The sequence below is a fragment of the Pezoporus occidentalis genome, unplaced genomic scaffold (assembly GCF_034315485.1).
Source record: "Pezoporus occidentalis ecotype Australia unplaced genomic scaffold, CSIRO_AGI_Poc_V1 ctg27, whole genome shotgun sequence".
NCBI classification, from domain to species: domain Eukaryota; kingdom Metazoa; phylum Chordata; class Aves; order Psittaciformes; family Psittacidae; genus Pezoporus; species Pezoporus occidentalis.
Genome location: NW_026914611.1, coordinates 6,326,873 through 6,349,044, shown reverse-complemented (window position 1 = coordinate 6,349,044; position 22,172 = coordinate 6,326,873). Strand labels below are relative to the sequence as shown.

The window sequence follows — 22,172 nt, the reverse complement described above, 5'->3', positions numbered from 1 at the left end:
GAATACTAATTCTCATAGGGAGTTCACCTTGTCGGCTTAGTAATATGGGCTGACTTTATAAAACAAAAAGGGAATAAACTTGGACACCTCCACCTACTGACATTCCAGTTATTCTAAAAAGTACCAGTTCTATGGTTTTTAAGGCTGAATTCTCATAACCTTGCAATGGGCTGTGAGCAAAGTGCTGACAGCATATTCTTTCCCTTCTGTAAATTTGTCGTTTGCTGGAACATCTAAAAGATTTCATACTGTTTGCACTGTGGTTGTGAGAAACTTGCAGCTGGAGAGACTGTACTCCAGAGAGCCTCAGAGCGGCTGGACGAGAGCCCTGTTTCAGATGTGTCCTTCCACATGGGGTTCTCATGTACTTGCCCACCCTGCTGTGAGTCTTAGCCCGGTTGGCAGCCAGCTTATTATATATTGCTGCTCTGCTGGCAATTACAACACAAAGCTGAGCTGAAACTCCACATGATGATCATAACACATCTTCCTGCGAAAGGAGGGAGAGGTGCTGAAAACCAGCACATAATATTCCTTCCCCCACCCCCCAGGATGTAAGCTTAATCTTCCCTGTTAAAAAAATAAATTTAGTTTGTGCATGAATGTGGAAGGCACTATTCACTGTACATAGCGGCAGGGGCATATAAATGTGAATTAATTTGTGTCATTCAACTTTGAAGCCAGGTTTCAGTCCCTTATCCCTTTTGTCTTATCCATGTAGCTGAGGCTGACTGGCTAAAAGTACCTGGGAAAAGTGAGGCAATTAAAAAGAGAGAAAAATAAAATGTTCCACAATATTGGAACAAACTGGGAGGGTGCAGGGGCAGTTCATTAGCCTGCTTAAGAAGGCTAAGGCTGGACCAGATTTTTCATAATGTAACTAAATGTGGGAAAACAGTAATTTAAAATCAACCTTGACTTTCATATTTTTTTAACAAATACTGTATCACAGCAAAAAGCGACTTTGTCAGCTGCCTGGGGATAAATGGAGGTAGAATTTAGAAAAGGTCAAATAAAATTGCCCTAAAAACTGTGTGATAAATCAAAATTCATTTTTGGTCTGAGAATACAGTATGCAAAAATGTCAGTATGTTATTAACATTCCAGACAGCTACATGCATTCGGTGTTATATTTGTCTGGTAAGAAAAATCAAACACCAGTATTTTTTACTCTTCTTTGTACTATAAGCTGCACAGAATTTCGGGGGAATGAACTCAATTTTGTTCCTGCTTCTAGGTCTCCACAACTGCTCAGTGTTTCATCCTGCTCCTCAATACAAATGTCCCGTTGTGAAATGTCACCTGTTGTGAAACCAGAACTATGTAAGAACCCTGTCTCAGTGGATCTTCATAAGAGCCAAATTGAGCCTATTTTAACATCCAGGTTTGCTAATTATTTATTTTATTTTTTCTTTTAACAATCAGTTAAAATTGGCTGAATACAATAAATAAATCTGTGAAGAAAACTGAATTCAAAATGGCTCCAGACATATTTTTCTGATCAAAATCACATTTTTAAATGGTAGCTAAGTTTGTCTGAGATGCGCTTTTTACTGCGGTATCTTATTGCATTATCTGATTTCCTGAGTAAGAAGGTGTGTTCTGCACCCATGAGTATGGGCAAGGCTCAGATCATTCATTTTCTTGTCTTTTGTTCTGAAAAGACAGTGGTATGAAACATTCATTTACCAGCTTTGATAGCATCTAATTCACTACTGACCACAGACTGCTTCTCAGAAGCATGTGTAAGAGAAGATATCAAAGCCTAACATGCTTAACATATTTTCTGATTTTTCAATTCAAAATATTTGTGAAAGCTGCGTATCTCCATCTATTCATGAAAGAGCACAGATATCTGTGCTGTAAATATTGTATGGGCAATTATCCTTCTTATGTGAAAGACAGCAGGCTCTGTGTAAATAGAGACTTCTGCATTTAGCAATAAAGTGAATAAAGACTTCAAGCTTCTAGCCAAGTGCAATGACTTGGAATCAGTTCTTGAAAGTTAACAGCTGATACTCATTTGTGAACATTTTGCTGTTGAGGTTCTGGATTGTCTATGGATGGCAATATGCCCCTTGCAACGTAATATGCCAGTTTTTCAGGACACAGCTGTCAGTCAGCTGTGGGTTGAGGTGTGGAGAGTATATTGCCCTGCCAAGGCCATCCCATATCTGCATGAATAGCTTTGTTTTTTGAGAGAGTAACATACCAGTGCCAAATACCCAAGCCAAAATGAGATACATGAACAAAGAAGAGAGGATGGTGTGGTGGTGCAGGCACTTGACTCTGCCAGAGAGTGGATGAACTGCTGTAGGTACCCTTGGCTGCCCATGAAGAACACAGGTGTCCAGCATCTGCAGCAACAGGTGCAGTCTTCAAGCACTCATATATATATACATCTATGCGAGGAAACTCTCTCAAGCACCAATAAGCTAGAGCCCAGGATTCACATATTACATTTGCCTTGAGAAAACTGAGTTAGTCCAATCACATGTTGCGACTGATGATGGGATACTAATGTCCTGGGTTCAGCAGTAGCAGTCATTTTTCCCCTTCTTGGTAGCTGGTGCAGTGCAGTGTTTTGACTTTCGGCCTGGGAACAGAGCTGATAACAAGGATGTTTTGGTTTGGCCAAGGACTTTGTGAGCCTCATGCTCTGCCAGGGAGGAGGGGAAGCCAGGAGGAAGCAGAGACAGGACACCTGACCCAAACTGACCAAAGAGGTATTCCATACCACAGCACGTCATGCCCAGGATGTAACTGGGAGTTAGCCGGAAGGACTGGGAGACTGCAGGGTTGGAGGAGGTATCGGTCGGTGCTTGGTCGGGCTTGGGGGGCGAGTTATCGGTCGGCTGGTGCTGAGGTGTTGTATTCTCTTCCCTTGTTATTTCCTTTATCATTATTATCATTGGTGGTAGCAGCAGTGATTTGTGTTATACCTTAGTTACTAAACTGTTCTTATCTCAACCCGTGGGAGTTGCATTCTTTTTGATTCTCCTCTCTGTCCCTCCGGGAGCAGGGGGAGGGCAAGAAAGAGGGGGAAGTGCGTGAACGAGTTACCTGACTGGGTTTAAACCACGACAACTAAGTATGAAAGAAGCAACTTCAATAGGTACATTATTTACACTCCAGTCACGTTCTCAGTTTTTGTTGGTCATGACTTTTTCTAGCAACCAATGTATGCTTTTATGTACTTACATAACTTTTTATGTAACTCTTTAAAGTTGTGTTTTAAAAACCTTTCCAGCAATATAAATTCTTAAGCTGTACAGACACAAATTGTATTCCCAGGATATTTAACGCTCATGCTAATGTTTTACTTTTAATGTAAGTGCTACAGAGATCTCTGTGCTAATTGCAGAATGTTAACCACAAGCACACCAAGTCAGATGTAAAAAGATGAATAAAATCTAAGCGTTTTCATTATGATCAACAAGTGCAGCACTGCAGTAGTACTCCATAAGCCCATGTCTTGAGCTTGATCCATTTAATGACTTTCATGCAGCTGTTGAACCAGCACTGGTAGAGGCTATTTACATCATACTGCTGATGGGAAGTAACTGAGCTCCTAGCCAATAAGCCATCTAAATTTGTTCAAATTAGTAAGTCCTTTCTTAGGAAAAAAACAAACCAACAAACAAAACCAGCAACACAGCACCACCACTCCCCATCTTAATTAACTAATTAATTAATGATTGAGTTACTGGGATGTAGGGGAGCAACAAAGAAAATGTGAGACACAAACCATGATAAAAACAATAAATATAGTATTCATTAAGATTCATGGCTATAGAACCACATAGGCATTATGTATTATAATCCTAATCAGTATATCTGATGAGTTATCATTGCAAATTATACAGGTTATGAGATTCAGGGTGTTTTTCTAATGCTGACAAATTTCTATTTCTCTTGATGTCTTCATTATGCAACAACATTAGCACACCAGAACTTAAGAAATTATGTTTACTATTGACTTATTTACAGACTGGGTATTTTAATTGGATAATTCCCTGCCTGACTAGTTTGCCATGTATTTAGATCCTTTACTGAAAATAAAATTCTTCAGCTACTGACAAACTGACAGCAGGCTCCTCAGATAAATACTGTGATTAATTAACTTACAATTTACAAAACTTCCAAGAAAGAAAAAGTAACAATTGTATTTAAGATTTTTTTTCCTACCTAATGTTGTGCATGTAACCAAAGAATATAAGTGAAGAAAATATTACTTCTAAGAGTTATTTTCTCTTCTACAGTTGGTAAAGAAAGACAGCAACATCCTGAGGTCAACTCATGTTACTGGGGAGAGGAACTGCCTCCTGGAGATGCTTATTTCTTTTCACTGCTTATTGAAGAAGCCTATGATAAATAACACTCCAAACCTACATACCTGGGTTAATCTAAAATCAGGATTATCTGAAATTCTGTTGAAGAAAGTAACACTCTTTTGCTTAATGAATCAGGGTAGCTGAGCTAACCCAGGGATTTCCATGTTCGGAGAAACCTGATTCTGAATAAATCTGTATGAAAATAAATATGTCAGGGAAGGTCAGCTTTCACCTACAGCTCTTGACTGCTTAGTTTAATAGCTGAGAGGGTTTTTTTTTTCCCCTGATGAGAAATATATACTAAAACTAGTGCATAGAGTATAAAAATTGCATAGGAGAAACAGGAATACATTTTTTTTTTCCCCTGTAATGGAAACAAAGAGCTAAGGAATCTTTCAATATGTGTAGTTTATCTCTAGCTCAGAAAGTAAGTTTTGACACAATCTAAAGTTTTAGTCTTGAGTACATAGTTGAAACTCTTATTACATAATATCAGACTGATAAAATTATTTTTAAGCACATCTTCACACAATGTGAAGCAGGGTGACTGACAAGGCTGCAGAGAAGAGAATACATGACCAAACAGCTCTTTCCCTGGCACAGTATGGCCAAGCTAGTGTAGGCTGTTCCTTCCAACTACAGCTCCCCTTGAATCTTACCTACCATCTCCCATCTCCACAGCTTCCTGAGGCAGGACAGATTTCTCTCACAGTAAATCAGTTTATACCTTTCAGACTACACAAGAACACAATTTATGGAACAATCTGAAGTCAATTCTCTCATTAATTAGCTAAACCACATGCTTTAAGATGAGACACACTGAAATGCCCAAGCACATCCCAGAAAACAGCTGTTTGTATTTACTGAGGCAGTAACTCCCTCACCAGATTCATTTCATGCTCTGTATCAAAAAGGAAAACCCAGAATCTATCAACTCTTAGGAAAAAAAAAAAAAAAAAAAAAGAAAGGAAAGGAAAAGAAGAAAATTATGGTCCCGGGGGTAAAAAACAAACACTCCCCTTCTCCAGATCAATAACACTCAAAGGCAAATCTACCTGTCTAAATGGAACATAACTACTTGGGAACTTCAACATAGCAAAGCAGAACTTTATCGATATTCAAGTGATGCATTTATCTGTACTTTCTTTTCCTTTTTTTTTTTTTTTCCCAGTGGGGATATTTGTGTTCAATAATTGGACAATTGGGAAAAAATCCAACCTCTTTTACAAATAGCTCTGCTTTATTCTCCTGAAATTACACCTGTTTTCAGATCCTACCAGCAGCAAACCCTACCATCTGAACACTGACAGGAGCAGTTCTTGGATGTTTTCCAGTTGATAACTGCCAATGTCTATTTCTGACTCACTTCACGCACAATACAGGGACAGGGATGGGATATTTTAACTTTTTTTTTTTTTTCCTGATTATTGCTCTATGACCACCATTTAATTTGAGGCAACTGCTCAAAAATCCTCACTTTTACCTCATGCCAAAAAAATCAGGAAATATGTTTGACAGCAATCAGAACAAAATCGGATGCGCATTAGGATATAGATTACTGTCTCGGGAAAAGAGTAAGACAGTAACAGTTTCTGAGAAGAAACTTCTTCTCAGTGAGGGTGACGGAACACTGGAACAGGCTGCCCAGGGAGGTTGTGGAGTCTCCTTCCCTGGAGACATTCAAAACCCGCCTGGACACATTCCTGTTTTACATTATCTAGGTGTTCCTGCTCCGGCAAAAGATGATCTTTCGAAATCTCTAGCATACTGTGATACTGTGATACTGTAACATAACACTGGCAATTAAAAAAAAAATTAAACAGGCAGACTCACATTTCTATACTCAGGTATTACTTGTTTCAGAAGGTACTAACCAACACCTGTAAATTCATACCCATTACATTTGCAGTTATGCTGTAATGTTGCTGTAATGTAATTTAAAGGTTCTTTTCCCTAATGACTGCTAAGAAAAACAAATTGCAATTTTGTTATAAGTATGTATAACAGCTAAACTCTTTTGTCATGTCACCCATTCTTTAATTTACAAGGTCTTCTTATTCTAATAATGAATAATCTATATACACCTGTAGCAACAGATTAAAGAGGACATTTCAATTCCACAGCAGTCCCACTTTTTATAGTCTGATTTCAGGAAAATGAATTATGAAACACCACATTTTATATATAAAGGAAATTAAGGTTGAGTCTATCATAAAAATTTTAATCTTTATTCATCATCTTCAAAATTAGCTTCTGATCACTGAGTTATTGTATACTTGGATGAATACAGGTTATGCAGGAAGACATTATAATTCTGAGTTTAATCAGATTTTTATTTAAGAAATAAGTAATATAGAGCTAAGTGGGAGGCAAAAAGTAACCTTCTGGGCTCCTAAGGAGTGCATCATCACTATTCTTAACTTGCCTCATGAAATCCTAACCACGATTAATAAATACCAACTTAAAGAGTAATTTGAAAATGTAAACTAGAAGCTAATTTCAAAGAAAATAAATATTGCAAACAAACTGCAGAAGTGTGTTTTCTGCAGCTGGGAGAAAGTACAGAAAAGAATGTAAGACTTTTATTAAATTTTGGCAAGAACACCTTAGGTAATTCCCACTGTTGGGTGCAGAGGAAGTTAATCGTTAAGTTTGCGGGATGTCCACATTATCAAGGCAGTTTCATTGTGGACTAGTTATAGGCTGGTTCATGCACTGAATGGTCACTTGCAGTTCTCTGTGTTCCCTCTCCTTTGTTGAGAAGACTGTCAGCTCTAGAACATGATTCAACCTGTACAAGATGTGAATTCCCCCCTGGAGGTGCCTATTTTTCTCCAAGGATTGTAGAAACAGCATCAAGTCACTCTGTTTTCAACTTAGTTACTTTAGATCAGTGCCTATCCTAGGCAATATAAATGTCTTATTATTAAATATCACTCTTGATCTTAGCTTCCAAAAACACCTTTTCTCTACTTTTTCCGCATCAAGCATTCTGCTGCTTAGCACCTTCTCAACTCATTTAACATCCTCTGCACTATAAACCTTTAACCTTTCTTGCTTATAAACACAATTCTAAGCATTTTCATCTGCCAAAAAAAAAGTCCATTCTTCTCACATCTGCCCATTTGCCAGTTTCACGTTAAACACAGCATTGTATTTGAATATCTCAGGGCATTTGGGAAACATTTTACTTCTGAAGCTTTTTGGATCATGCTGCAAATAGATGTAGGTAAAAGCATAATAGTGAAAAATGTCTCCATTAGAATGCATTTGTTTATTCTTACTGTTTTTAAAGGACATCAGCTTGACAGCACAGCAGACTTGAGTTCTTACTCACTGATAAAATTTAACAAGAAAATGTGACTCTCAGCATTGCTTCAGCTTTGACCCCAAAAGTCAAAGTTAACGCTACGAAAGTTAAATCTATATAGTACAGAAAATCTAAAGTAATTTTCTGTACTTGTTGACTTCCTCTGCATTAAGATCAACTGCAAATTTACTGGATCAAAGACTGCTTTCTGTGAGCTATGTACATATATATATTGACATTTCACATAGTGCAATAAAAATTCATCAGATGGTAACAACATGTAGTCATTACAAGCTCAAAAAGCAAAATTTGTGTGCTATTACCTGATGTTAGATTGCGTACCCATATGCATATACACACTCTTCTCATGTTGTTTGTATGCTGAAATATATTTGAGCATAAACATAGGTGAGTGGACCTCAACAACTTTTAATTTTTAAAAAGGAAGATAATCCAATTCACCTCTCATAACAGGATGAGTTCTCCACTATTCAGTTGCCAACATGGTACTCTGAATCTGTATGTGTGTGTGTGAAGACAGGACAAGAGAAAAAAGTGTTGACACGGATCATCCCTTCATTAAGCAGTAAGATCAGTCTCTTCATGGAAATCTAATCATTCATCGATAAGTATGTAAGAAGCAGTACACAGTCACTGAGAAAAGAATTTTTATAATTTAACCCCCCCCCACAATTAAATACATTTATATAACACATTTCTTTCTTCCACCAAATGACTGTTTGATGTCGTATTGTCGTGGTTTAAACATTAGCCAGACAGCTTGTTCACTCAATCCCAGTGAGTGGTGCCTGGCTGACAACAATCGAGGGCCCCCCCCCTGGGCTCTCTCCTTCCCCGCTCCCGGAGGAACGGGGAGGAGGATCGAAAAAGTGCAACTCCCACGGGTTGAGATAAGAACAGTCCAGCAACCAATGTACAACACAAATCACCACCGCTACTATCAACTACAACAATGATAAGGGAAAATAACAAGGGAAGAGAATACGATACCACCGGCCAAGAAACGAGTTCCACCCGGAAGCCTGTGTCCTTCCGGGTAACTCCCAGTTACCCCTCACCCCGGGCATGACGTGCTGTGGTATGGAATACCTCCCTGGCTAGCCCGGGTCAGGCGCCCCGTCTCTGCTTCCTCACAGCTTCCCCTCCTCCCTGGCAGAGCATGAGCCTCACAAAGTCCTTGGTCAGGGTAAACATCACTTAGCAACAACCGAAAACATCGGTATCACCAACACTGTTCCCAGGCTGGAAGTCAAAACACAGCACTGCACCAGCTACCACGAAGGAGAAACATGACTCCTACTACTGAACCCAGGACACATATATTAGCCAGCATTAAAGAATACCTTAGTGCTTTATACATGCCACTGTGTAGGTCCTATGCCTCTACATCAGCACTATTACTGCAACATATGTCAAGGCCTATTAAAATTCTTTTTGGTGTGTACAGAATCATAGAATCATTTAGGTTGGAAAGGACCTTTAAGATCATCAAATCCAATCATTACTCTAGAATTGCCAAGTCTAACACTAAACCACGTCCCTAAGTGCCACATCTGCACATCTTTTAAACACCACCAGGGACAGTGACTCAACCACTTCCCTGGGCAACCTGTTCCTATGCTTGACAACCCTTTTAGGGAAGATATTTTTCCTAATACCCAATCTAAAGCTCACCTGGTGCAAAGTGAAACCATTTCCTCTTGTTCTATTGCTTGTTACTCGGGAGAAGAGACCGACACCAGCCTTGTTCCGTCCTCCATTCAGGTAGTTGTAATGAGCGATAAGGTCTCCTCTCAGCCTCCTTTTCTCCAGGCTAAACAAGCCCAGTTCCCTCAGCCGTTCCTCATAAGACTTTTCTCTAGACACTTTGCCAGCGTTGTTGCTCTTTTTGGACATGCTCCAGCACCTCAATGTCTTTCCTGTACTGCGGGGCCCAAAACTGAATGAGGTATTTGGGGTGCAGACTCACCAGTGCCAAGTATAGGGGATGATCACTGCCTTAGTCCAGACACTCACACTAGTTCTAATACAAGCCAGGATGCTATTGGCCTTCCTGGGCACACTGCTGACTCATGTTCAGCCAGCTGTTAAAGTCTCGGCTCTTAAATCTCCACACTGTATTGATACTGCTGAAGGGAATGTCCTTGTAGCACTGAATATCTGCAGATGGGATGATGAAAAAGAAATACTTAAAACTTAAATTAAGTTCAGTCTCTAGCAGAGTTTTCTCTTCCAACACTTCTTCTGAACAGTGTTTGATGTTACTCTATAGCTATTGTTCAAAAAAATGGCTTACAGAAAATTTTAACTCACAGAGAAAAAACTTGCTTACAAAAAGATGGATAAAAAGTAAATGATGGATCTCAATCCATTTTCACAGATACACCTTATTCTGCTGTGACTGGACAATCCTCAGCCGTCAAACAAACCCTGGCTCACTAGAGTGAGTGAGAATTTACCAAGTCAGATGGAGAAGTGAATTTTGTTCAAGTTCTTCTTCATGTATGTAATCTCTTCTGCTTTTTTATTTGTAATTAATTGCTACTGGACACACGAATTACCCTAATTCCCATTAGCAACTGTGAGCACTGTGCTCCCCAGTATGGAACACGTCTGTAGTGGCAGGTTATATGCTTCAGAAATGTATTAAACTTTCACAGTGTGTTTAAAGAAATCACATGGGTGAAATTTCACTGATGATAATTTTATGTGAATTTAACTACATATACTGATAGTCTATAAACATTTTACCTATGTTAACTCCTAAGTGCTGTTCTTATGCCTTTAAATGGTTATTTCTTGACTGAAAATCTATTATTCCACACAGATTTCCTCAGCAATAAGTGTCTGTAAGTTCTTCAGTTTCCTAGTAAAGGTCTTTGCCTTAATAAACTTTGTTTTATACCTGATTTTTATACAGATCTGAACAATCAGACCCTAATCAAGTTCAGACTGAAGTCAATGGCTAAAGGTACTTTTTACTGATTCAGAAAGGATAGTGGGACGAAGGTGAGTGAGGCACAGACCGAATCTTAAATAGAGAATCGACCTTTACATATAAAAATATGCAGTATGCTGATATATGCACATTCACAGTGCTTCGGTACTAGGCTAAGACTGGAAGACGTTTATCTCAGAAGCAGTTCCGGGTAATCAGACTGAAAATAAAATATGGCCTTAGGATGCTTTCTCTGGAGTCAGGGTAAAAATAAGACAGTCAAGGCACTTTGAGTTTAACTTTTACCTCTCCTGCTCCTTGCCCTCCCCTTTTTATTTTTAACAAACTTTACTGCATACATTATAAGACTGTAAAATAAAATGGAAGAAAAACTAAATATATAGTAGTAAAGATTCCAGCTCCCTCTGTTAGCTTTGGAGACTCCAGACTGTAAGTTAATCTGCAAACATTCTTCACCCAAAATTTTAACTCTCATTCAAGTGAAAATGTGAATTGCATTAATTTCCACTTGGTGCATTCTCTCTTACTTTTAAATGTTGAATGGTACCTACAATGAATTATGTAGCAATAAACCAATAAAAAAGCAATAAAAAAGGAGATTTCTTTAATTTCATATGTACAGCCAGGAAACTTCCTGAGGGTTTCAAAAGAACTTCAGTTTTGAGGTTCAGTGTGTAAGCTTCTGACAGTAGTTTGTCCTGTAGTTTGGTTTCTATATGTTTTTCTTGAAAAGCAGATGTGCAATGTTCTTTACAAATAGATGGGTGATGATGAATGATACACACCTGCACATCTTTCCTACAAAACTACATCTTACAACAGGGGACATTTTCCAAAGAACATGTCAGTGCAAATTCAAAGCTAATACTCACGTTGGAAGAAAAACTTTTTTTTTTTTTGTTCAGGCTGTCCTTTGCAGAATAGCACACAAAATCAAATTGTTTCAAATATCTAACAAATTGACTGGCACTCTAATATTAATATAGTCAGTTAAAGCCAAGAGCAACAAAATAACAGATCTAGCCTGAAGAAATTGGATGCATAAATGCCCTTAACAGGGAAAGAGGCAAATACAAAAGGTGGTGAGGCCATACCCAAAAGCAATCTGATAGGGAAAAATGGCAAACATGGCAAAAGGGGTTTGGGTGTGGAATTGACAAGGAGGAGTTTGTCACCTAAGATGGGTTTGGTTTCTGGCATTGTGAAAGATGAGAATTAAATACTGATGGCCACACATATATGGGTGAGAATTAAGTCAGACTTGCCCCAGACTAATTCACTGTTCCATCAACACTGAAGACCATACAGTCTTAGAATCATAGTTTGGATTGGAAAGAACCTTCAAAGGTCATCTAGTCCAACCATCCTGCAATGATCAGGGACATCTTCAAGTATATCAGGTTGCTAAAAGAAGGTGGTGTTTGAGCTGAGAAGCTCTTCCTAAGTTTTTCTGGCTCCTGGGCCTGAGCTTGTTTGACTTCATACAGCTTAGATGCCACAGACCACAGCTGATCAATTACTGCATTCCCCAGAGAATACTAAGTGCTTAGATCCATATGCATTCACTTGTTTTGTCTGACAAATGGTTCCTAACAGCTGCCACAGTGTGCCATAACATCACAGCGAGTGATGGTACTGCTGGGCCAGCAAATTGCTGAAGAATACAGCTTGTAATTTCTCTCTTTCTTGTATTTAAACACTGAAGGCTACTTTTGTGAAATTCAGATTCATGTCTATGGCTTCTCAGGCTTCTCTCTACCAAATGGATGCATAAAACCTCCATCTGAAATAGAACAATCACATCAGTGTCTTCGATTATGGAGCACTAGCCCTTCTTAGCTTTGTCAGCTTGCCAGATAACTGCCTTACACACACTTGCTTTTGGATCCACGGATAGTGCCAATGTATGGATGTGAATGAAAGAATCATGGGAAGAAAAAGTACAAAAGGCAAGTGTAGATGCAATTCTGTTGCTTGGCGATACAGGTAAGCTGGAGTGAAGTGAGGAGGCTGTACATGCTTCCTGAATAAATCAAGCAATATCTCCACTGGTGCATTCATGCAAAATTGATAAACCTTTTAAAATCAAAGACCTGAAGTCAAATTTGACCAGTACTAGGACAGACATGAAAACATCCCCAGCAGTTTTAAAAGTAAAACCATTTTCAAGAATGGCAAAGGTGTTCATAGGCCAAAACTGCTGAGACGTTGGGAAATGGCAAAACTTTGTATGTCAGCTGCCAAAGGATGGCAACCCACTATGAAGGACCAGCAGGCATTTCTTATATTAAAATCCTCTCTCAATACACTTAGTTTCTGCTCTTGGCCATATAATGGTGACAGATATGTATAGCTGAGGTCAGCAAAATCCTCCTAATCTTATTTGAAGCTCTACTTTTCCACTATTTTGTCTGGTACATTTAGTTTTCACTCAAAAAATGAATTCTTCCTAAGGGCTTTAAAAAAATTAAAAAAGGGAGAAGGAGAAAGGTAGAAGAAAAAGAAAGCAATGACAGCCTTTGACATGTGGACTCGACAGAAGTGACACTTTCTCTTCAGAAAAGATTATGGAAAAAAAATCAGCAAGCTTCTGGAATAAAAAAATTCCATAAGAAGCAGACACTGGAGTATGGGGATAAGTTTAAAATTTTATAGATGACCAGAACTGTTATTTTCCAAAATGAAATACTTCATTTTGTATTCATATTTTCATGCTGTTTTTCTTTTGATATATTTTGAGATTCAAGACTTCAGCAATGAAGCCAACTGTCACTGACCTTGGAATAACTGAGAATTGAACTTGGATCCACACTGTTGATTTCCAAATTAATTATTTTAAAGTCTCAAAGAAAATTTGACCTTTTCAATGTGTTGCTGATGAATTTGTTGACTACAGCACTTAAGCAGATATACATTTAAATTCCAGTCAGTATTCCTGACAAGTTTTAAGAAAATCAGGTATTTCCTTGACTAATGTTTTCTGCAGTAACCTGAAGGCAGAAGAACCTATTAGTTTTTGTGATTGTGGCTCACACGAGAAATAAAATTAATTGCTTTTAACAAATTCTGATTGAAAAACAGTGTTTCCATAAGCTGCCTTTGAAACAGGATGAAGACAATCTGTAAAAAGAGGCATTCTAAAAAGTCAGCATGCTGCAAAATGATACAGATCTTCTCACATTGCTTAACCTTCAGACTTTCTCATCTTCCAATTTCCATTTGATTCTTCTGAATTTTATTGTAAGCTCCTGTGCTAAACCAGCAAAAATGTAAATCCTGCTGTAAGATTAATTACAGAGAAGGTCTAAATCTAGCAAGGTCAGCAAACTCCTAGGTGAGCTTTGCTTCTTCACCATTATTTTTATCATGATTTGGCTGTGTATCATGACATGCATTAGGGTACATCCTTTGTTCCAGGAATTCCTCTGGAAATGTTCTACATTATCTCTTTAAATAGCTTCTGCAAGTGCCATACCAACATCTTTTATAGGTGAGCAATACAACTGGTTAGAAAACTTCGAAAGATTGTGTGGAAAATGTGCTTTTCAGCAATCCTAAAGAAAACCTTGATTTGAGTAATTATTTTTCTAATGTGTCACGAGAGTTTTTAATGACATTGTTAAACTAAAATACTTTCATTTGGCTCTTAATATAGTAGAGCTCATAAAAGTGCATTTTCTGTGTCAGAGGCATTTAAAAAAAGACATAAACTGAGCAAAAGCACTGTAATCAGAAGATCTTTGCTTATGAATGATACAAAGAAGACAGGACTACTGCGGATTTTGAGATGTGAACTGATACATAGCAGGAAACCGGGTTAGTAGACCTATTTAAGGGGAACTGAGCAAGACTGAATATCTTACTGAGTGGTATGACTCAGCTAAACTCAAGCTAGCTAGAAAGCTAGCTGGATGAAATTTAAAGACATAAGAAATGGAGAAGCCAGGCAGGATTATAACTAACAATTCTAATAGGTCATGGACCACAGCTTTTGCAGACCTCCTACCTCTGTTTTCCTTTTGTTGGAGTTGCTGTTTCATTTTAGGCCTTTTCTCCTGAGCAGCTCCTCTGGGACATGTTCTAGTGCACCTGCAGCAAGCTTGAGATATCTGGATATCATTTATTTTTCCATGAAATGTCTGCAAATTAACAGGATTGGTTTATGTCTCTCTTTTTTTTTCTTTTCCCCCAAGAAAGTAGGAAAGATTTCCTGCATAGTTGGAGAACCTCAATTTAAAGGATACTTCCCACAAAGCACTTCAATGTATCATGCACTCCTGCTTCTATGTCACAGACATCTCTGAGCTCTGAAACTCCCCTGGCTCGTTAATCCCTGGACTCCCTGCCTGAGGAACACCAAAGGATAGACTCCTGAATTGGTGTGATCAAGTTCTTAGAAAGATAGGATAATTCAATTAAAACTCAAAGAATCAATGACTGAAAAAAAACTTAATGCAATAGAAACAAAATATCATAAAAATTATGCTTGCTCAGCTGGGTTGTTCCTAACTAACAATCTGAACTAAGGATTAAAGTTTAGTCAAAACCACAGTCCTTTTTAGATCTCCTTCCCTCTGTGACTTTAAAACGCCAAATCTCTTCATCCAATGAAGTTAAAATATACAGGACATGTAGCTCTTTATCTGTCACACCCTGCAAATCACATTTTCCAGCACTGAAGTACGATTTGTTTTGGCTTTTAATTACCTGAACTATCAACATGTCATATTTCTCCCCCCCTCCATGCAATAATTACATTCTGAATCAGTGTGACATTCAATATTGACCTTTGTTTATGTGTCTCACAAACTGTTGAATGTTTACTTATAAACCATGAAAAGCAGAATTTGTAAGAATATTGATTTAGTGTATTAGAAAAGCAGTGGCCTGGCATTCTGTGAGTAGAAGTAATTCAGGCAATTACTAGAGACTTTTTTTCGCTACTAATCTTAGGTTTAACCTTGTAATTGTATTACTGAACTTGTTTTACTTTGCCCATTTATCACCAGATTCTAATAAGTCTGATATTAACATAATTTGATAATATTCAGGGGAGGAATGGTTTTAATTCCTTTAAAAAGAGGGAGACATATAGCCTATGCCATACAATGAGAAAACTATTGTAACAGCCTTTTTTATTCTGCAATACAAGATAATTAATATTTAAATGCATTAATGAAATAAGTTCTTAGTGGCTGGGTCACAAATCTTTGGTGTTTATTCCACTAACAAAATCACTTACTGCTCCTAATGATGCCTCTGAGCTAAGTTTCACTTTACTTCTGGTATAAAAACTACTTTTGTTGCCAGTAGCACAGATCTGCAAGTGTGAAAGGCGCAGTCAAACTAAGAACAATTCTTCTTGTCCTTATTCCAGTATATAATGGGAAGAAAGCAGTCAAATTTAGAAAAAAAAACAAATCACAAACCAGTCAAACTTAGGGAAAAGCAAAACTGGCAGACAATAACTAAACCTCTAGTTCTATGTAAATAAAAGTACTCTGCATTCATGTGCTGTTCCTAGTGAGCCAGATTCACTGCAAGAGGCAATGAAGATATAACTGTCTGCCTAGGATTAAATTAGAGCTCTGAACAGCAGCGGGGTAATGACAGCTGGCTAATGACTGTGCTTTTGGACAGGACTGACCAATCATAAGTCATTATTTGTTTTTTCTTTCTACTAAACTCCTATGTTCTTAATGTGAGTTTACCCTGGTTAAAACATGAAATTGGCATAAGTCAGGCTTGGGAAATTATGCTCATGAAACATAAGAAAAAAGTGGGGTTTTTGTGTGGTTTTTTTTTTTTTTTCCCTCCTGTTTTCTTTAACTTGCAATGAAAAGTATATGGAAAGAAAATGTTTCCAGGAAAAGTCTTCCTTAGGTGGAATGCTATCCTGAGTTTCAGTCTTAATCCGATTTTGGGAATTAGTTCTATTTTCTACATTCTGTGTTTGGTCTGGAACTCATACTCTTCCTTATTTAATGAAAAAGATTCTCCAGTACAAGCAGCTTTATAATTGTCTTAATTCAGTTATGAATATATTTGTGAAAAGTATTTCAGGAATAATAAGCTCCTCAAAAGACATAAATGCCCTCCCTTTTCAAAATTTTCCTCTCCATTTTTTTTTTTCTGTTACATTTTCCACCACCCAATGACGGTTCAGTTCAAAGAAAGAGTATTCTGACCACTGAGAATGTTTTGCTTAGAATCAGAAAGAATAACTAGGCATTACTTTCTTGTAAAGTATCCAGAGCTCAGATAAACATGAAAATGAAAAATACGAGCACATCTTTTCTATCATATTATTGGCAATCACAGCTGGCAGCAACTTCAGAAATGTTTTCAGTAGTTTGTTCAGTTTAGCATTAAATACTAAATCACAGCTTGGGTTTGTTGTTTTTTTTTTTTTTGAGAAAAACAAAATACATTTAAAAATACTGAATTTGAATATGCTAGAAGACAGCATACAGGAGAAGGACAGCACTTTTTTTTTTTTGCCACCAAATGGTCACAAAGCAAAAAAGCCCATTCTACAGGGTTTTAGGATCCGACAAATTAGTAGAAAAACAGGCAGCAAAAAATTTTACCAGTTATGTCTGAGACTGTGGCTCAGAAAGTCTATAAACCAGCTACTAGCTATAGTTTAAAAAAGTATACTAGGTGAGAACTCTGCTCCTGAGCTTTGAGGAAAAAAATTCCAACTAAATAAATGTTTGGTGTGCCTAAATGACAGTTCTTATGTCATATATTGAATATTATATATTGAAGTTGCATCAGAGGAAGTTCAGAATGGACATTAGGAAAAGGTTTTTCACTGAGGAGGTGGCTGGTCACTGGAACAGACTCCCCAGAGAAGTGATCACAGCACCAAGCCTGTCAGAGTTCAAGGAGCATCTGGACAATGCTCTTTAGTCATATGGTTTAGTTTTAGATAGTCTTGCAAGGAGCAGGGAGTGGGACTGATGATCCTTATGGGTCCCTTCCAACCTGAGATAGTCTATGATTCTTATATATTGATGAATGAATAGGTTTCATTTTTTCACTGTAAGAAATACTGTAATTCCTTTTTGCTCATAGGCACACACATCTTTACAAAGCATATATATAATTTAATGAGCTGAGGTCTACTCAAAACAGTGGAAATAAATACACTGCATTGAGTGGAGATTTAACAAGCCCTTATCAACACAGACTGACAAAGTTTTAATGCAGTGGCATGAGAAATAAAATGTCTTTACAATCTCTGAAAATTAAAAAATGCAATTGAACTTTGAGATCATGAAAACACCATTCAACTAAGACTGCACAACTTCAGAAAGACTGAATGTAACTATGACTACTTACAATTGAAATATAAGATTAGAAAAAGTTACAAACCCAAGACATCCTAACTACCCTCCCTCCCTATTTATCTAAATGGGACTTATCGAAATGATAATCTCAGTGATATAAGTAAATTGCAAACTACTATTGCAAGTGGAAAATGTTTGTGATATGTGTTGTCTATTTTGCCTGTGCTTGAGTGCATAATTAATTGGAAAGAGAGGGGGGTACTGCTCCTTTGGAAAGAATTTGACTGCCTCATTTTCAGTTAGCACCAACATTTCACCCTCTCTGAAATCTTTAGAAATTATGTGTCCCTGACATTAGATAGGGAACAAATACTTCTGAGTGTGTGGCCCACCAACTGCTTTACAGAAATGGGCCATAAAAGGCTGAGAAAATAAAGGTGCAAAGGAGATGTTATTACAACCTTCTCAATAATAAAACTCTTTCTCAGAGTTGAAAGCACGGACTCAACATTTTTCTATGTGAGTGGCACTTGGCAGTGACAGTTCAGTGAGATAATGGGTCTGCAAATACAAAGCAAAGAATCATTTTAGCTTGTGATGTTACAGCTAGGAGATCCCCCCCTGTTCCTAGCCAGTGCAGACAATGTACAAAGATTTCTGTAAAAGAGCTTCAACAGCTCTTTTCATTTTCTGTTGGTTTTGGGTTTTTTTTTTTCCTTTATCTTGACTTTCCTAGATGTGGCATCCTTATCACAGAATCTTTCAATATTAGAGTACAATGAAAATGAAATTCATGCTGAATTTGGATGACTTCCAAAACAGCAACTAAAAATATTTACATGCCTCTTTTCTGCTTCTAAAATTACATATAAACTCTAAGATATGGCTGCAGGTTTTTTAAATGATGTTTAAAGAAAAGGATGTCATTTTCTGCATTTGTCATTTATGCTGGTCTGTCTATGACTACACTTTTGGTAGTAACACAACAAAAAGGCTCTCTACATGATTACAGGGCTAGTAGTTCTCATTACTGGATAATAGGACCATTTACAGATCTTGTGACAAACCCTATTCTTGAAAGGGCTTATGTGCCCAAACCCCAGCAGGAAAGATGAAATTTCCTGGATACGTGAGAGAGGAGACACCTGCACATTCTGTAGTCATGTACAGACACAGGGAAAGTGACATCTCATCAGACAATTCAAACCTTAAAGCCTTAATCTGTTTGGGATTCACAAATTACACATCTGTTGCACAAATTACATAGCTTACTCCATACAGTCTGATCCAGTAGATGCAGCAAGACCTCATGCATACTGACAATACGGACATCAGAGCTCAGCACTTTTATCTCTTAAAACCTGGCCCACGGGGACATCATCTCTCTTCAGAGGAAATCTGGGGCTGTAGATCTATGAGTTCTGAAACTTGGAGTCTAAAAAGCTGTATCTTCCCCATGTCAGACTACGTGGACTTGGACTTCATGCTGATGCCCTGCCACTGTTTGGAAAGGACTGCAAGTATTGACAGTGTCAGAAGAAAAGGAAAGACAACCTTATAGTCCAGGAAGCACTTGGGAGGAAGAGACCTTGGTTCTAGCTGAGTAACCAGGATCATGTATTTCATTCACTGACTTCCAAGTGCAAAATGACCCCCTCCTCCTATCCAGTCACCTAGACATAAAAATCAGGCTCTCATTTGGTGACTACTTCTTTGTCTTCATGGCTTCTGAATTTGTAATTGCGAAATATCTCATCATACAGGATAAGAAAAGTTTAGAAGCCTCATCTTGAGTGCTTGAATTTTCAGTCTACTGAAAATCTGCCTCTACCTCTACCTCACCTTCTGGCTGTGATTTAAATGAAGAAAGTGAGGCAGTCGTCAGGAGGAAAATGAATGGCTTAGGCTTGTAAATGCAAGTACTGCATGGGGCAAATGTCAAAATCATTCATGCACTTACCATTCAAATGTCTTTGGGAATTTTATAGTGGATCTCACTACAGCATTTCAGAATTCAGAATACAGTTAAGGTCCAAATATACTACGAGGACTGTGAAATAGCCAGATCACAGAACAAGTATCTAGCTGGAAGAGCAATTCATAAAAATAAACCTGAATTTGAACCACTGCATAAGATACAGTAATTCAGGCACATTTCTGGTAGCCAGATGGGTTATTTCTCTGTGTGTTTTTTTCTTACATAGCTTTAATTATGTGAAGCCCTCAAAGATAACAATTATCAAAAATATTTGCATAGATAAATAAAACTAAAATAAATGCGTGTCAAACCATCCTTTGGGAAAGCTCAAGCTTCAGAGGTGTCACTGTTTGTCTATTTTCTCATCACAAACACGACTAGACATTTCTAACAAAATCCATCACCCAGCTGCATGACGAATGAATGCTGGCAGAGCTGTATTGCCCTAATGAACAGAAGCATAAATTTGCTTGAAACATCTAAATTCTGATCATAATCATCATCTTTTATATATGCAGCCAGTTTTGAATTACTAATGACAATCAGTATCATGCTGTAACATTGACTTATATTGGTATTTGTGTCCTAAGCACAGAGAAATGCTTTGCAGTCAGTATTGCCTTAATATCTCCAGAAGGAATTAAAAACGACTGTCGCCCCTATTTATAAACTTAGGATGGGTGTATCAGTAGACATAAAACCCAACAAATCAAACACCCACCACTCATATTAAAAATGAAGTTGCACAGTCACATTTCAATTGTCTAGCAAGTTTGAGACAAATTCAAGCTTAACACCTTGCCCCCCGATTTCAGATTACCTTGGATACTCTGTTCGCAACCTCTCTTCCTACTGTCAGTCCCTGAACAAAGGTCCGTGCAGCAATGAACGCTCTAGTCACTTGAACCTTTAGCTTCCTGGGTACATCTCCAAATGGCTTCAGCTGGTCTGTGTACTTGCTTACACACTCCAAGTAGTCCTCAGTGAAATGGTACTGGGGGTTTATGAGCTGGAACATCCGCTCCAGCAGCCGAGCCCAGAAATCATTCAGCATTTCCTCCAAGTTCACATTGCCTCCTGTGTAATACCGCTTCAGTTCCGTGAAAAGGTCCTGGAACACCTCTGAGTTCTGCATGTACAGCATGCCATATGTCCGGACAAACATGTCATTTAAGGATCTTTCTGCATTCTCCAGAAGTTCTCGGAAAAATTCTGCAGGGGAAACAAGCAAGTGTTAATGGATATAGCAGTAAGCTACAAAGGGGTTTTTGATTGCATTCTTGTGGCCATTAGTAAAGTTTGTCTACACACAGCACTTTGCTACCACAGCACTTTACTAGTGAAATGCTTCTATTTGGACAGGAAAAAGCTTAATTTAGATGTAAAGAAAAATAGATTATAACCTGAATTCCCCAAGCAGAAATATGCAGAACCTGTAACAGTGAACATGAAAAACCCATATAAAAGAACTTCAGGGAAGGTAGTTCCACTTCTTCTTCATGGACTTTTTGAATGTGGCGATCTCTATCCCTTGCAATATCCTCCATAGGCATTATACTACATCATCTAAGCTAAAAGTGAAGTCACTAATATGATGATTTAACTGAAAATTTAAGGATTTCAGACTAGCTAGATAATGAGAAGTTCAATTTTTCTGAAGTTTTTACATTATAGGACAATATACAATTGAAATAAATCTGAAAACTTATTTGCAAATAATCTTGAAGAGAATTTGAAAGAGACCTGAGTGGTAATGAACAGGATCCCTCTTAAAAGGATTATGTGTCTAGGCAATACTAAGAAATTGTTAGTATTTTCAATAATTTGCTACTCTGCTGAAGAGCAGTACTAGAACCCTCCATTAGTCATGTCACAGCCAGCCTTCTAATTCCAGTTTGTGCTAGTTGCTGGTTTTTGAACAGCAGACCTTAAAATTTTTTGAAAGGATATCAGACTTTACTGTTTCTGTGCCTTTTATCTGCTGAGGCCAAAACTATAACCTATTTCTGAATTTCAGCTTGTGGATTTTATTCACACTGGAAACCAAGCCCATGAGATACAGTGGAAATATGTTATCATCTCTTCTGTTAAGATCCTTGAACAGCCATATGGTGCTTAGGTTTTCCCAAGAAATTAACTGAACATGTACAGTAGTTCTTTAAACACATCTGCTAAGAGTTGGCACAGATTATCCTGGTTTTTAGAAGACCCCACCTTCCGCTTGTCAACCTTCTTAAACCTCTTTTGGGAGAAAGTTCATTGACTGCTACAGCCT

The 22,172-nt window shown here is 37.9% G+C and overlaps 1 protein-coding gene across 3 annotated transcripts in view; it reads right to left on the bottom strand.

Annotated features, from left to right (window-relative positions):
- The window catches only part of GPC6 (glypican 6), a 725,860-nt gene that overhangs the window by 295,902 nt on the left and 407,786 nt on the right, over window positions 1-22,172 (bottom strand). For all 3 annotated transcript variants that reach the window (XM_062624577.1, XM_062624578.1, XM_062624579.1), the window contains exon 3: window positions 20,718-21,109. In XM_062624577.1, coding sequence (XP_062480561.1) covers window positions 20,718-21,109 — 392 coding nt within the window. The remainder of the gene's footprint in view (window positions 1-20,717; window positions 21,110-22,172) is intronic.